At 36.3% G+C, this 16292-nt stretch overlaps 1 protein-coding gene across 1 annotated transcript in view; it reads left to right on the top strand.

The window, feature by feature from the left end:
* Ano3 (anoctamin 3) overlaps positions 1–16292 on the top strand; it is a 241347-nt gene that overhangs the window by 200955 nt on the left and 24100 nt on the right. The window contains exons 15-17 of the mRNA XM_051144318.1: positions 7483–7565; positions 7958–8098; positions 8822–8986. Of these exons, the coding sequence (XP_051000275.1) occupies positions 7483–7565; positions 7958–8098; positions 8822–8986 (389 nt within the window). The remainder of the gene's footprint in view (positions 1–7482; positions 7566–7957; positions 8099–8821; positions 8987–16292) is intronic.

The following is a 16292-nucleotide window of genomic DNA, read 5'->3' as shown; positions in this document are numbered from 1 at the left end:
TTTAACATGAGAAATCATTAGCAGCTGGGCCTGGACCCTTATTTAGGATGAACATGAACAGTCAGTGTTACTCTGCAGATAAAGAATGCGATCACAGCACATTCTTTTATGCAGGTTGTATTCTGCAGACAGGCATGCGCTCTGTGACCTACTTCCCACAGGCAATTACTATTAATTTATAATACATGTTCTTTGAGCTTTTCATATTATAACAATACTGTGTCTTATACATCTGCACATACAGATGCTTATGTGCCATTCCACTTCCAAACTGCCCATGTCTGTCCCTGCATTGACATTTTATTATTTTAAATTAGCACTGGCTTTCGTTTCATATACCTTTATCTTGAGATATTTTTATTCTAACAACAAATGTGTTGCCTCTGTACACCAGGCTCCCTCCTGTGCATTTCCTGTGATTTGATTTCTTCTATTCCTTCTGTTTCCTTACATCTCCGAGACATTTATTTCACAATAGTATCACAGTTGTTACAACTTGCTCACAGACTTCCACTCTCAAATTATCAGCATCTCAATTCTCAGTGCTACCCAGTCATGTTAGGGGGCACTTTGCATGGTAAAGAGGCAGTAATCTGAGAACTACTAGGATGATCTCCACAGGTCACTTCAGCTTTAAGAACCCCAAATTTCTAATCTAGTTAATAAGCATGACGTCTGGGACATCCAGACTTTTGTTTATAATTCTGAGACTGAGCATTAGAGATGGTAAGGGATGTATCACATGATTTCTAAATGCTTCATGTTTAGTTGCTAACTGATACAAAAGGATAGCCATTATTTCTGTCAATTTGATTTGTAGCTGAGGGGCTAACGCTTACCATGTCAAGAAACGTGACATTGATTTGAGTTCCATATCTTTATCAGTTCAACTCCTTTTCCTAGGAGATGGTGATCAAGTTTATTGGAAAATTATAGGAGCTCTAAAAAATAATTCCAATTTGAAGCCAGGTATAGTAGTGCATGCTGTTAATCTGAGCATTAGGCAGACAGAAGCAAACTAATCTCTGTGAGTTTGAGGCTAGCCTAGTCTACATCATGAGTTCCAGAAAGCCAGAGCTACATAAGGAAACACAGTCTCAAAAACCAATAACAAAAAAGGTAATGTTATGCAGTTGTTCACAGATATATTTAAGTTATTGGCTTAAGATATAAACTGGACTCTCTCTCTCTCTCTCTCTCTCTCTCTCTCTCTCTCTCTCTCTCTCTCTCTCTCTCTCTCTCTCTCTGCAGGCCTCTGCATGTGCTCATACAGGAGAAAGAGAGAGAGAGAGAGAGCTGTAAGAGGTTAAGCACAATAAAACTGTCAGATTGCAATTTTTCTGTCTCTTAACAGGTCTCAGTGGCCAATATCCTCTTAGCTAAGGGTGGATGCCTGTCACGTCCTTCTAGGTTCATGTCTTGGAACACTAGCTAGATCCAGCAAAAGAATGAAGAAACAACATACATGAAGATACACATACCATGAATCTGGGATCAAGTGGTATTCTCTAACCACTAGTAGAAGGACAACCAAGATGCTATGTTTATTAGGTATAGCACAAATGGAAAGGGTAGCTATTCTCTGTAGATGAGCATCTCAGGCTGTACATATTCAAGAAGAGGAATCTGTAAATGTTAGCCTTTCACACACTGATCAATAATTTAAAAACACTAATACTCAGATTCCTGAGGAAAGCTTTGCCATCTCTCTTGAGCCTACTTGACATAAGTAATGTCTTTGCCAATTAACAATGGGCCACTTGGTCTCAGAGTCATCAACTGTCTTTGCTCATGTCAAAATATACATTCACTCAGGACCTTAGTCACTCCAGGCTTGCTCCATTCCCTATAGGTACCAACCTCTTCTCTTCATGCTGAACTTTTGTCTTGGTCTGGACCTACTGAGGTTTTGTGCATCCCACCTCAACCGCAACAAGTTCATATGTGCACTAATATATTGATATAATGATAAGTTATTGGCAATTGGTTTGATACTATAATCATTTAGCAGAATAATAGTAGTAAAATTTCCCGTATCGCCTGTAACCCATCTAGCCACAGCTTTTTGGGCAAATAGTGGTATCAGGTATTGGTTTAGTCTTATGGAGTGAACTCAAAGTCCAATTAGAAAGTAGTTTGTACTCCCATAATATTCATGCCACTATCCTACCACTTGGCATTTCTTTCTAGGCCATTCATTATTGTAGTACTCAATATCAGTATCAACTGGGTGATATTAATGATTACTTTTCTCCTTCACTAATGTGCACAGTACTTTCCAACACCGTGAAAGTTAGCCACTAGGAATAAAGCTTCCAGATAATTAAATATCAGGTTGAGTTTTCCAAGTTATATGACCCAAATATTGTGTCAACAGGAGTGGGCTTTTAGCATCAGGTTCTGGAATTTAAGGAGTAACATCTTTAATATCCTGTAATATTTGGGTCTCTAGGACCATCCTGAACAGCAACTAAGACTTGGAACAATAGAGTGTTGTACAGCTTTACTGTAGGTTACTGGAATTTGGATGTGTTTATGTCGACTTTGTCACTTTCCAGTTAGGGGTGAGCCACGTTTCTTCCTTTATTTGTACTCTTCCATTTAAATTTTTCTCTAACAAAGACCTTGAGATGACTGAGAGGTGAACTTCAGTCCATCCATGCTGTTTTTTCACTGCCAGTTTATAAGACAGTTGTACCAAAGAACTTTTCAGTTTTTTTCTTATAATCCCTGTGCTTATAATTTGGGCTGGTAGCTGAGTTAAAAAGTGACTATGTAATGTGATATGGCTATGCATGCCAAAGTCTCTACTGCTAACCATATAAGTGAAAATTACTGTGACATCATGCAAACCTGGAGACGAACACATTGTTGTCAGGAGGATATAGCCAAGAGACATATTTGATACTCTTTATTATTTTTTTTTATTTTGACATTTTAAAGTTATATATTTTTTTACTTTATTACTTTTTGGGGGGCTCAGAAATCTTCAATCTTTTTCCTATATTAGAAGGGCACTATAATTCACTACTAGGTCATCAAGCACCTACCCCTCCTACTGCCTCCAATATTCCTGTGCCCAACTAGATGTTCCTCCTGTGAATGTGTAAAATCATTCTCAGCATGAAAAGTATGAGGCTGCGTTTAAGCTTTGTTCTGTTTGAAAATTGGTCTGCATCAGGCAAGCGTATTTTCACAAACCAAAGTGGAAGGTCTTAGGGGTTTAATATTCATATTTCTTCCCACAAATTCCAAATAAAACAGCTGATAACTTTCTCTCTACCCTTCTTTCTTCCTTCCTTCCTTCCTACCTTCCTTCCTTTCACTTTCCTTTCTTCCTTCTTTCCTTCTTTATATTATGAAGAACTTTAGCTAGCAATACTGTCACTGGCTTCCCTTTTTAAGTTTATTTGTCTTTAACCTAAAACTAATATGCATAATTGAGGGTACGTGTCACCGCAGGTGTCATAAAGGAAGCCTGGCACACAAAAAGATAAGAATGAAAACCTGGTGCCTATTGACTTCATCTACCTGGATCAGACTTTGGAGAGTCTAATAAAAGGCGTTTTATACCCAATGTGTTTAAGCATAGTATAATGTGGGCCAAAAGGCTGCTGGTGTAATACAATCCCTGTTGCACAAGGAAGCGTAATTGCATTGCAACAACTCAGAAGATTGTCATTTCTTTCAAGAAGAGGGGCTCTGGAGATACACTGCAGTAGTAGCCTAAGGGCCTAAGGGTCTGACCTATTCTGCCATACAGACACCATAGAGGTCATTTAGGCTGTTAGATATCTCCAGTCCTAGTTGAGGAAGCTTGTGGGAGCCTCTGCCTCTAAAGGTCATTTAAGTTAATACATACCTTTGTTGTCAGTACTGGTTGTAAGAAGTACATATGGCCTGGCCCAACAGATAACACAGCTCACCAGACTGTTAATAACTTCCAATTCTCAGCTTTCTGGATGGAAGAACAGGTTTTTCATCTTTCCCATTGGAAAGACAGTCCTTTGTGTTTACCTTAACCTGGTTTCTCTGGAAATCTGTGGGCCTAAGGACCACCATGCTATGCTTCCAACACACAATGTTGTTAAATGATTTTCAAATAAATGACAATGGTGCCTGGAATTCTTTTTGTGAAGGTATGCTGTCTTAAATACAATTTGTCATTTTATTAATTTTTATGGTGCTTAGGTATGTTTCTCTTTTGTGGTATAAAAGTTTAATACTGGGGGGCTGGTTAATTTAGCAAAATTAAGCTTATTTAGTCATTATGCTGATTATTCCAATACCTTTAATCCTTATCAAGTTTAGTAAACTTGATACCTACCTCTACTAATGTTTAGTAAAACATTAAAATAAAAAATGAGCATTTTTGAGAAGATGTGGCATAATTCATATCCTGTGTGGCCTGACCCCTGATCGACTTCACTCTTCCATCCCTGGTGTCTGCCTGTTGACAGCCTCCCTCTGGTCCAGGAAAGCCATCTTTCTGGGTACAGTTCTGATTAGGTTCCACTCCTTCACATTGCTGATGAAGATTAGCTTTGTTTGTGTATGTTAATTCATGTCTCTAATATCAGCATTCCAGAGACTGAGGCAGGATACTTGATATTCAGTGTTTTGAGGTTAAGACTGAGCAACATAGCAAGCTCTTGGCTAACTTGCCGTGTTTAGTGAGAAATTGTCTGCAAATAAGTAAAATAATTATGAACTTCTGGTTGATATTCTAGGTTGATAGACAAGTGTTCAAAAACATTGCTTGTTTTTGAGACAGATTCTCACTATGCAATCCTGGCTAACCTAGAATTCACTGTGTAGAAAAGGCTGGCCTAGAATTCACAGAGCTATGTCTGTCTCTGCTTCCTAGTGCTGAGATTAATGGTGTGTTCCATCATTCCCAGTCCTGAAACAACCTTATAAAGTATAATTTATATACATAAAAATCCATAAACTAAGTCTGACCATTTTGAAATGCACATGAACCTGTATAAGTACCACTTTCATGAAAGAATATTCTAAATCCATTACTTTGAGTGATATCAGAAGCAATGGTAGTTATAATTTTTAAAGTTATACTTTTAATTAATAAGTTAGGTAGGTATTTATAAGTAATAAATTTCATCCTTGCTCGATGTTTGGCTCACTAAAGTATTCTAGAAGTTGTCTTTCTAATTATTTATTTTAAAGTGAGAATACAGACTCACTTGAGAGCTCAAATAAGCCATGCATGAAAAGAATATGTCTTAGTGAGAATGAAGTTTAACATCCAACTCAGTTCGGTACAGAGTTCAATGAAAATGCCGTCTTGTAGAGATTTAGTGTCTGTTCCTGAAGGTCATTCATTGCCTTGAAACTGCAAACACTCAAGAGCCTCCTCATTTTATTTACATTTAGATGCTTCCTGTTCAAGTAACTGATATTAAGGGAAGTTAAGAGGCAATTTCACCCAGTTCAACAGCAAGCCCTGACTGAGACTTCTGTTAATTAGTATGTGATTGGACATTCTGTGTTATTGTCCTATAAAAAAATGTAAGGTGTTCTTGACTAAAAATCATAACATATTACTACTGCTTCATCAAAACTGTACTTCATTCTCTCTCTCTCTCTCTCTCTCTCTCTCTCTCTCTCTCTCTCTCTCTCTCTCTCTCTCTCTCTCTCCTTATTTACTTCCAATCCATTTCTCTCATGTCTTAGACTCCTCTGTTGGTAACAGTGTTTGTAGTCGGCTAATATAAAGGCCAATTCAGTACTGGGAAAATCTCACTGTATTTTAATCCATGAAGACTGGTGATGTTACCTCTTTTAGACCTTTCTAAGCCTTTAGGACTTTGCAGGAAATCTGTGTATAGTATCTATGGCAGGTCAAGAAATGGCATAGAGAATCTGCCGAATGCGCCTGCCATGCTCAGTGATTAGCCCCAGGCCTGGGGGCTCTTCTACCATTGTGTTTTATGATCGCAAATGGAGACATGTAGCAGCTTTGTTTTTTTCAAATTCAAGGGATTGATCATAATTGTCCTTATCTTCTTGAAATGTTTAAGAAAGAATCAATTATTTCCTAAGCTCAATTACTAATACATGAAAATAATTTTTACAAATCTTAAAATGGGATTAAAATTTTCTGTAAAGTAACTGAGTAGTGTATTTAATTACTAATATATGTTCACATTTTAATTATAAAAATAGGTCACTGAAGTCAATAAAAAATGAAGTCAATGGAAAGACCTCACTTTACTTCAACCAGATTTTTTCTTATAAAAATTGCATTTTGCTGATTATACTGTAATTTCCTTCATTATAACCCTTACAGGAGACACATTATACTTATAAAGACCAGTGTCTTCTTCTGTTAGACATGATGATATCTGAGTTTGCAGTGCCTTAAACAAAATACAAGACTAGCAAATAAATGGATAATTGCACAAATAGTACAGTCAACATTAAAGAATATACTGTTGAGCTTAGCTAGAGACACAAAGCCGAGCCATAGTCTTTCTCCTATTTTTATGCAAATATGACAAAGAAAAATTGAGGCATTTCTTTACTTTTCCCTTGAGTTTCTTTAAGTTTCTACATAGCCAAGTATATATCAGAGAATATTCTCTACTTTCTCTTTTCTCATATTTCTATTAAGATAGCCTTGTACTTTATCTCTTTGTTTCACCTCAGTTTTCTCATCTTGGATGAGTAATATAAGGTTTTGGTTATCATTGGTAGATGAGAATTTGATAATTATGAATAATAATGGAAAATACAATAGCTTTTATTTCTCTAACATCGACCTGTTTTCCTAGCACCATTTTTGATTTACCATGCTGACAAAAACATATAAATTTCAATGTTAAAATTGCCTCCCTTACCTACTAACCTGAACTCTCTGTGTACTCAGGTAATCAAATTTATTCCTTCTCAAGTTCCTGATGGGGTTGAAGACCAGATAATTTAGTTTTATAATTAACCTTAGTTGTTAAGGGTGAATATGCTTTTGGGTCTAGATAGATAGAAGTTTTAAGCTGATAATGACAAGATGTGACAGATATTGATTTACATTCAGAACTTTAGATGCCCAAAGATAGAAAAGATGTTTTCTATAAGGCTGCCAATACAAATAACCAAAACACTAAGAATGTAACATTTATATAATTCATGATTGTCTTCTGGTTCTTCTTGCTATAAGTAGTTTATTGTATATATGTGTAATAGTATAAATCTATACGTAAACAATACAAAAATTTTAAAAGTTGCCTCCATTTAGACATGCATACAGACAGTATTTTATAAAGACAAGAAAGAAGGATGCTAGAAATACAAAATCCAATATTTATTGAATAACAAGTTAATTATTTTAAGCAATTTAATTATATGATAAAATATACTGGCCTGAAGAAAAACAATGTATTTATTATTATTATTATTATTATTATTATTATTATTATTATTATTATTATTATTACTATGATCATCATCATTATTATTTTATAGCCACAGTCTTTCTGGAATTTTGGAAAAGGAGAAGAAATATACTGACGTACACTTGGGACCTGATTGAATGGGAAGAAGAAGAGGTGAGACATTAGGAAAGCAGAAGATAAGGCGTGTTGGCAATCGCATAAAGCTCAGGGCTACTCACTGCACTAATATCAGACTAGAAATAGACTTTCACTTTTACATCATACTGATAGGATTCCTTACTTCACAAAGGTAATAGCGACAAAGGTGAAATGTGTAGTGTTAAGATCATTTCTATAACAGTTTCTTATAGTGGATCCTATAAAAAAGGACTAATTAAAATACATCCAAGGGCTTAGTTGAACTGTAAGTGGCATTGTCTTTTAAAAGTGTGCATCTTTGTGCTAACAGCACAAAAGCAGGGTGAGTTAAAGAGTTTGAATAAGTTCTCAAAAGAGTTTTTAAATTTGTGGATTTGCTATTTAAGTAACCTTATTTTCTCCCATAGGAAACACTGCGCCCCCAGTTTGAAGCAAAATATTACAGGATGGAGGTGATAAACCCTATCACGGGGAAACCGGAGCCTCATCAGCCTTCCTCTGACAAAGTCATGAGACTTCTTGTGTCTGTCTCGGGAATCTTCTTCATGGTAAAATGCAGTCTTCACTTCGAGAATGTTGCAGAATTCTGGGTTTAGAAGGATATTCGAGCATACCAACTCATTTTTATTGTTTTCAATATAATTTTAATATATATTGTATAATTATATACTACATACTAATATATATAATACATGGAAACTATAGCCAGTCTGTGACATTTTCTTAAAGTATCTCATCATCTCTTTGAACAAAACATTTGTTTGAAGAAACAACTAAGGTGAAAGTAGATATTCTGAGAGTTGGCCTCTGTCAGAAAGAGGAACTTTAGGCAGAATTTCCACTTTAGTATGGTAACAGTTTTTTATACTAAAACAACTCAAATATTTCTTGTTTTTCTTTTTATTTTGGTTTTGCTTCTTCCTTGATTTATTTATTTCATTCTATATCGTTCTTGGGTGCTGGGGATTGAATTAAGGGCTTGCTAGGCATGTAATGTATCAGATAAAATGTGTAATGATGTTTTGAAGTATTCTTGCAAGCACCACTTAAATCTAGTTAACTATAAGCAGATTACCTCATAGCATTCATATGCTTAAGCTTAAATCTTACATTGTTTTCTGACTGTGGTTTAACTCTCTTCTTTGAAGGAGAAAATATCCTCTCTCAGAAAGATAAATGAACATCTTCAGTTCATGAAGTATTCCTGTGCTTTGCTTTTCACTTGTTAGTAGCACAAAAGACAGTGTACCTTCTGCTCCCCAACTCTGCAGATCTCCCTGGTCATCACCGCAGTGTTTGCCGTGGTTGTCTACCGCCTTGTTGTCATGGAACAGTTTGCATCATTCAAGTGGAATTTCATCAAACAGCACTGGCAGTTTGCTACATCTGCTGCTGCTGTCTGCATCAATTTCATAATCATCATGCTGCTGAATCTTGTAAGTGCTGATGGCATTTTTTAATAGGCACATAAGGACTATATTTCCCTTATATTAAAGTGTGTGTGTGTGTGTTGCTTCTGTTCCAAACAACTCATTTTAACAAGACGTATTTCAGAAGACAGTTATGTAGTCTTGCTAGGCTCCTGTCTGTGAAGATAGCAGAATATCCTTAGTAGCAAATATCAGGCTTGGCTCCATGCTCCATGGGAGTGGGTCTCAGGTTGAGCCAGGCATTTTTCTGCCATTCCTCCAATCTCTCCTCCATCTTCATCCCAGCATTTTCTGTAGGCAGGACAACCTTTAGGTTGAAGGTTATCTGGGTGGATTGGCATCCTCCTCCCTCCACTGGAAGTCCCACCTGCCTACAGGAGGTGACAACTTAAGGCTCCAGATCCTCCACCACTAGAAATCTTAGCCAGGGTCACCCCATAGACTCCAGGGGGCCTCCCTTTCCCACAGATGTTCCCCCATTGATTTCCTCTCTCGTGATAGAGGATGTGTTTAGTCCTGCTGTGACTTGAGGAGCCAGGGCAGGTTGCTATCCCTTAAGGCCCGCCATTTCTCTGAGAAGGGCAGGATATTCTCCACCATTGAGTGGAGAGTGAGATCTGACTCTCACATGAACTCTGGTGCCCCTTTTCTGACCATGTCCCCTGGATGGGGAGACCTGGTGGCACTCAGAGGAAGGATAGCAAGTTACCAAGAAGAGACTTGATATTCTAAGAGCATATATAGGGGGAGGAGGTCTCCCTCAATCACAGACATAGGGGAGGGGTGAAGGAGAGAAATGGGAGGGAGGAAAGAATGGGAGGAAACAGGGGAAGGGCTAACAATCGAGATGTAATATGAATAAATTAATAAAATAAAATAAAAAAGAAATGGGGAGAGGAATGAGGAAAAGATTGGGAGAAGAGGAGGCAGGAGTCTGGGGTCAGACTGTAAGTGATTACATTTTAAAAAATTTAAAAAGAAAAACAAGATATATTTCATCCAAGTTGGTTTGTGCATTGGGTTGATTATTTATTTACTTATTCTTGGTTTTTTTGTTTTGCTTTGTTTTTGAGACAGTGTTTCATATGTTTCACTATGACTGTCCTGGAGCTCACTATGCTAAACTCACAAAGCTAAACTCAAACTCACAGGGCTCCACCTGCTTCTGCCTCCTGAATGCTGGGGTTAAATGAGTGTGGCCCATGCCAGTCCTGAAATTTAAAATAACAATAATAATGCCGAAAGTACTGTCTTCCATGCTCAGTGCCTTTATAGTGCTGGTTAGTTTTAGCTTTAGTTTCACTATTTAGAACATACTAGAGACAATGAAATTTGCTTTTTAAATAAATGAGGTATTGTTTGTATTAGAGAACCACACAAATAAATTCAATCTTCCGGTAAGAGAATTTGTTGGAAAGATTAAAGAAAATCTACCTCAGAATGAAGCCCAATTAGGATACCCCCATTTTCTCTGCATCAAATTAATTCTCTCTGTGTCTCTGCCTCTGTCTCTCTGTCTTTGTTCTGTCTTCATCTGTCTGTCTGTCTGTCTGTCTGTCTGTCTCTCTCTCTCTCTCTCTCTCTCTCTCTCTGTGTGTGTGTGTATGTATGTGTGTGTGTGTGTGTGTGTGTGTGGGTGTGGGTGTGGGGTGTGTGTGTGTGTGTGAGAGAGAGAGAGAGAGAGAGAGAGAGAGAGAGAGAGAGAGAGAGAGAGAGAGAGAGAGAGAGACACCATGGCACTTTTTTGTGTGACATATGGTAGAAGCAAGTTAAATCCTTCTTAGTATGTGTTGCTGACATGGGCATGGCAGTGTCAAAGACTGCAGGGACTTATATCCAATAGAAATGGTGAAGCCTCCCCCTGCTATGCTCATTGAAATAGAAAAGCATTATCTTCCGGTCCAAGAACAAATGTTGCTAATTTGTACAAAAAATTTTTCTACCAACAAGCTTTCTCCCTAAAGATGTTTATAGCCAGCAGACTCCTCTCCTACATAGATTGCTCCTGCTGAAGTCAGCTAAACCTGCCTCCTGTTCAACTGTATTGAATAAGCATGCTGAGCTTCTGTGGTGCTGTAGCTTGTCTATCTGAGAGCCCAATCCAATTGACTGTAGTCTGTCTTCCCACGTGACTGCATGTTTGCATTTTCTTCATTCCCTTTCCACCCAGTGAGGTCAATCTTTGAAGGATGTAGGAAGTTATCTTCTTTGGCTCTCTGTGATCATTCTGTCAGGTTACTATGTAATAATTTCTAAAAGAAACATATTTTTGTTTCAAAAATCACATGTATGTGTTGACTGATAATTGAAATGTCTCTGTATGATTTACATGATGCCTGGACTGCTCTTAAGAGCTGCTGTCAATCAAAACCAACTTTCTCTTAGCACACAAGTCAATAATGATCAATTAAAGATAGTATCTGTTCTTTAATTTTTCTATCAACCCCATAAGGCAGGTGCTATGTCCAGTATATTAATAAAGAAACTGGGATTCACACAACTTAAACACATTGATATGTATATGTATATTCCAGGCCAGTGAGGGAGTGATAATATACATTATATTATATTAATTATATTATATTACATATATAATGTATGTTCTTTCTCACCTATCACTTCTTTCTCACACACAGTGTTAATCCAAGTATATTTTTATTGTGAGATAATTTTTATAAATAGCTTAGAAATACACAAATGATTATATTATGTCAGAGAATATGCATTGTGTTCAAATGTCCTTGACACTGATATGACATGTTTTACAAGGAGGGCCTAGGATCATTTATTCTTTAAATTTGAAATGGTCAGAAAAGGCTAAGAGAAAAAATAATAGCCACTCTGAGAAATAAGCAAATTTTTATTCCAGAACTAAAAGTACCACTTTTAAAATAAATTCTGCTATTCCATTTTAGTTTAATCTATGACAAGAGAATGTTATTTAATGCTATTTATATATACTATCCCCAAACAGGCCATAAATCATTTCTGTTCCTTGATCATATAGGATCAATAAACACTGAAAAAACCCACATTCTATATAGTTTATAATTCTACAAATTAGTGTAGAATTTAATCAAAGAAATAACAATGAACATTTAAAATATGTCTGCTACATGGTTACTAAGTTCTGATATAAATCTAAACACTATCTAGTTCATCCTCTGAAAGCAAAACTGTGGATGATTTTCCTTGTGTCAACACTGTCTGATATTAACATTGTAAATTTTCTATACTATCAGCAATAACCTCATAATCCACTTAAAACTAGTTAAAAAAAAACAAAAAAACCTTTTACCTTAAATGTCATTACTGTAGTTTAAGGAAATCATCAATGATGCAATCCAAGTTTGCAGAAAAGATATAACTATCATGGTATTTTTTAGCATAGGAAAAATCAGAAGAAATTAAAGCCCATGATTCTATTATTTTTGAATCATTCACCAATATGTTCTAAACCACATTATCTTCAGCTAAGTTTCTTACAAAAGGTTCCTTTTTTTTTTTTTTTTTTTTTTAACTTCTAATAAATCAAACTTCAACTAAGTTCCCACTGATGCACCGGATTCTGGTTTCACTGCTCTAGATGTTATCACTAATCCCTTAAACCAGGCTTTTCTCAACTGCCTGTCTTTAACCATTGGCTAGATTCACAACTGACTCTCAGACCTGCAGTTTTCGCCTCTCTCATTAACTTCAGATGTATGGACTGGGCAGATAGCTTGTGGGTAAAGCTGTTGCTGTACACATGTGACCTGCATTTGGATGCCCAGAACTCATATAAATTTGTACTTGGCAGTATGCATTTGTAGTTGTAGAGTGCTCCATAGGGAGATGTGAGGCAGAGAAAGGCTCCCAGTAAGGTCATGGGCCGGGTAGCCTGCCATTCACTGCAAACATCCGGAGACAGAATTTCAAAGCGGAAGCTGAACTCAGGCATGGACTTCCATGTGCAGGCCTGCACCTTCAAATACACACATATGCAGGACATCACACACATGTATATGCATGCATGTGCACTAGCACACACACACACACACACACACACACACACTCACTCACGGAAAAAAACTAAAATAGTCAAAGCCAATGAGTTTGTTTATTAGTAAATGCACATTCCTTGAAGCCTTTGGACTTGAGTTCTATCCTTGAGACCCTCTGGGTAAAGGGAGGGAACTGGCTTCTTCCAGATCTTCTCTAATTTTTATACCCATGCACATATCTACCAACACACACACACACACACACACACACACACACACACACAGGTGTAAAAAATATTTTAAAAAGGAAACGTGAGAAAGTATGACTTTCTCACATACTCTGGTGCCTCACATTTGACCATGTCCTCTGGAGGGGAAGGCCTGGTGGCACTCAGAGGAAGGACACCAGGTTACCAAGAAGAGACTTGATACCCTATGAGCATATACAGGGGGAGGTAATCTACCTCAGGAACAGTCATAGGGGAGGGGAATAAGGGGAAAAGGGGAGGGAGGGAAGAATGGGAGGACACAAGGGATGGGATAACCATTGAGATGTAACAAGAATAAATTAATAATAAAAAATTAAAAAAAAGAGAAAAGTGGTTCAGATACAGTACTTTTATCACTAAGTGTCTGTTTGGTAGCACATATATATATATATATATATATATATATATATATATATATATATATATACATAAATATCTATCTATCTATATATATATATATCTATATCTATCTATCTATCTATCTATCTATATATATATATATATATATTACAAAAAGCAAAGACTGAAGCCAATAAAATGAATCTCTACCTACAAAGACCTCCGACAGTAAGCTAAGGATGGTGCTAATTTAGCCATCAAATCCCTCTTCTGACAGCCTCACAATCTCACTAGTGACTCGGCACAAGTCTTCTCTTAATAGCCCAAATCAAACAACTCAAGTTCTTAGGAGAACTCAGGCTGAGCCAGATTTCCATTTTCATGTATATTTGTTTTGGAGGCATTTTTGCATTGATGTCTGGGTATTGTTAAACTGCAAGTTCCTCTTCCTCCTTAGAACTAACCATGGAGATGATTTGTAAATGGGTTTAGCATAGGCAACATGAGTGTACAGCCAACTCCACCAATGTGAAAATAATGTTATATTCTCCAGAGTTATCAGTGTAAGTTAGTAATGCTCTTCAGAAATTACAGATTTGCTTCCTATCTAAAATGTTAAAGCACTTCACTAATTGTTAAACACTCTTCCCAATTCACCTGAATATACAGGATTAATTGAAAAGCTTCATACAGTAAGGACATAATAAAATATCAAATATTGTATAACCACGGTGTTCATCTCACTATCCAGCTACCTCTCACTATGCTATTTTCAGGCCAAACTCTATGTGCAGCTAAAAATGTGCTTATGAAGGACTGAGCCTAAGTAAAGCTATTCTATTACTCTAATGTGCTTTCTGGCTCTAATCTGAATCCATTAGGTTATGAAATGTAGGCATGGAAAAATAATTTAAATCAGCCAAATATTTTTTTTAAATCAGTCATATGTCAAGTTCTCTAGGAAATATAAGGTATCACAAATCACATGCTGTTATTGTATGTTCTTTTTTCTCTTTTATCCTATTTCTGATTACTTGTTGTAACTTCTGTTCCTGAGTCTCTATTATGCAGGCCTTGCTCAGCATTCCCCTGTTATTTTCTTAGTTCAGCATTAGGCATCTGACAGCTTAGTCTCCCTGTGTCTGTCTCAGCCCTTCTCAAACTCACCACCCAGAAGCTGATAGGATCTGTGTAAGCTGCACATTTGGAATATTTTCTTTTGTACTTGAGATTGTGTAATGGTTTTCATACCCTCTGATGAAAATTGTAGACTTGTTTGCTTGGCACAAGAGCTACTGCTTTATTTAGGCTAGTTTTTTTCTTTTCCTTTTACTTTTCTCCATCCCTCCCTCCCTGCCTCCTTTCTTCCCTCTGGCAGTCCTTAACTCTCCTCTACACTCCGGCATGAAGAGCCACTTTCTCTAGTCCTGCACCTTGCTAACTCACACCCCTAGTTTCTTGGTTCATAGAGCTTTCTCTGTCTAAAATGCTTTTTTTCCCTCACCTTTTGTCTCCTTGGAGAATATTACTTCATCATTGAAAATAACAGTTAAGGATCATTTCCTCCATAAAGCTTTTTCTCAGTCCCATACACAGATTAGAATTCTCTCTCTGTTTTTATTCTTGTCAGGAGGTTCTTGCCTCGTTGTTTATTCCCATCCATAGTAGTCTCTAGAGTAGCTAAACAATCTCTTTGTAAATACTGCTCTGTTGCTTGTCTTAACTTTTCTCCCACTGTTAAAATGTTGAGTTCACCAGATGAAACTCTAGCCTCCCTTCCCTTTTCTTGTTTGTTTTATGCTTGAATCTAGGGCTGGCATAATATTTAAAATACATCTGTTGAGTAAATTTGAAGGATTTTACTTTCCAAAATGTTTTAGTATCCTGCCTATTATGTGACCAAATTAATTTTTGTTACTATAATTGTATTATTAGTGTCTTTCAAGTTTGCAGCATATATTTTTATTTAAATTAAACCAAATGTTGTATTTGCCCCCATAATACACAATTCGAAAGAAGTATATTATGATACCTCTAAATAAATTTTCAATTGAGGAGAAAAAGCATCTTCTATTGTAATCAAAATTTGAGCATAATTGAGCATTATACAAACCAAAAGAGTAATTTTAAAAGTGTGTCCCATTCAAACTATGCAAATTGCAAAGTATCCTCTTTGTGGATGAGAAAAACTGTATTAAAAACAAAATATTCAAAAATTCTTTTGATTCTGATCCAGTCATTCCATAGAATAGCATTAGAAAGATGACTAATTTGTGAAATCTAAATTAATACTGGTGCATAGCCAAGATGAGAAGCTTCATCTTCAAATAATAATTTGAAAATAATTCAAATCTTAATTAAAACTTCAATTTCTTGTTTTATCATTCATTTGCCAAACATATAGCTAAAAATCAGGAAGGGCAGAATTTGAATACACAGAGTTACTTCCTCGTTTAACCCTTTTCTGGTATTGCACTATTCATGTTGCTGTAGGTACCACAGCTACTATCACATATAGAAAGGTTCCTAAAGGTATTTTAGTGAAATAAAAATGTGAAATAGTTCCAAATATGTATATACATACATACATATATATTATTGCTGTTTAATAGTTAATCATTAACTAATTTTATCACATTATAGTAAAATAACAGCTGCTTGGCATTGTAAATATAGGGTAATTCCTCAACAAAATAAAAACAAAACAAAAAAAATGAAAGA

Source organism: Acomys russatus, chromosome 4, assembly GCF_903995435.1.
Source record: "Acomys russatus chromosome 4, mAcoRus1.1, whole genome shotgun sequence".
NCBI classification, from domain to species: Eukaryota; Metazoa; Chordata; class Mammalia; order Rodentia; family Muridae; genus Acomys; species Acomys russatus.
Note: the sequence above shows the minus strand (reverse complement) of the source record. Positions and strands in the feature narration are given on the sequence as shown.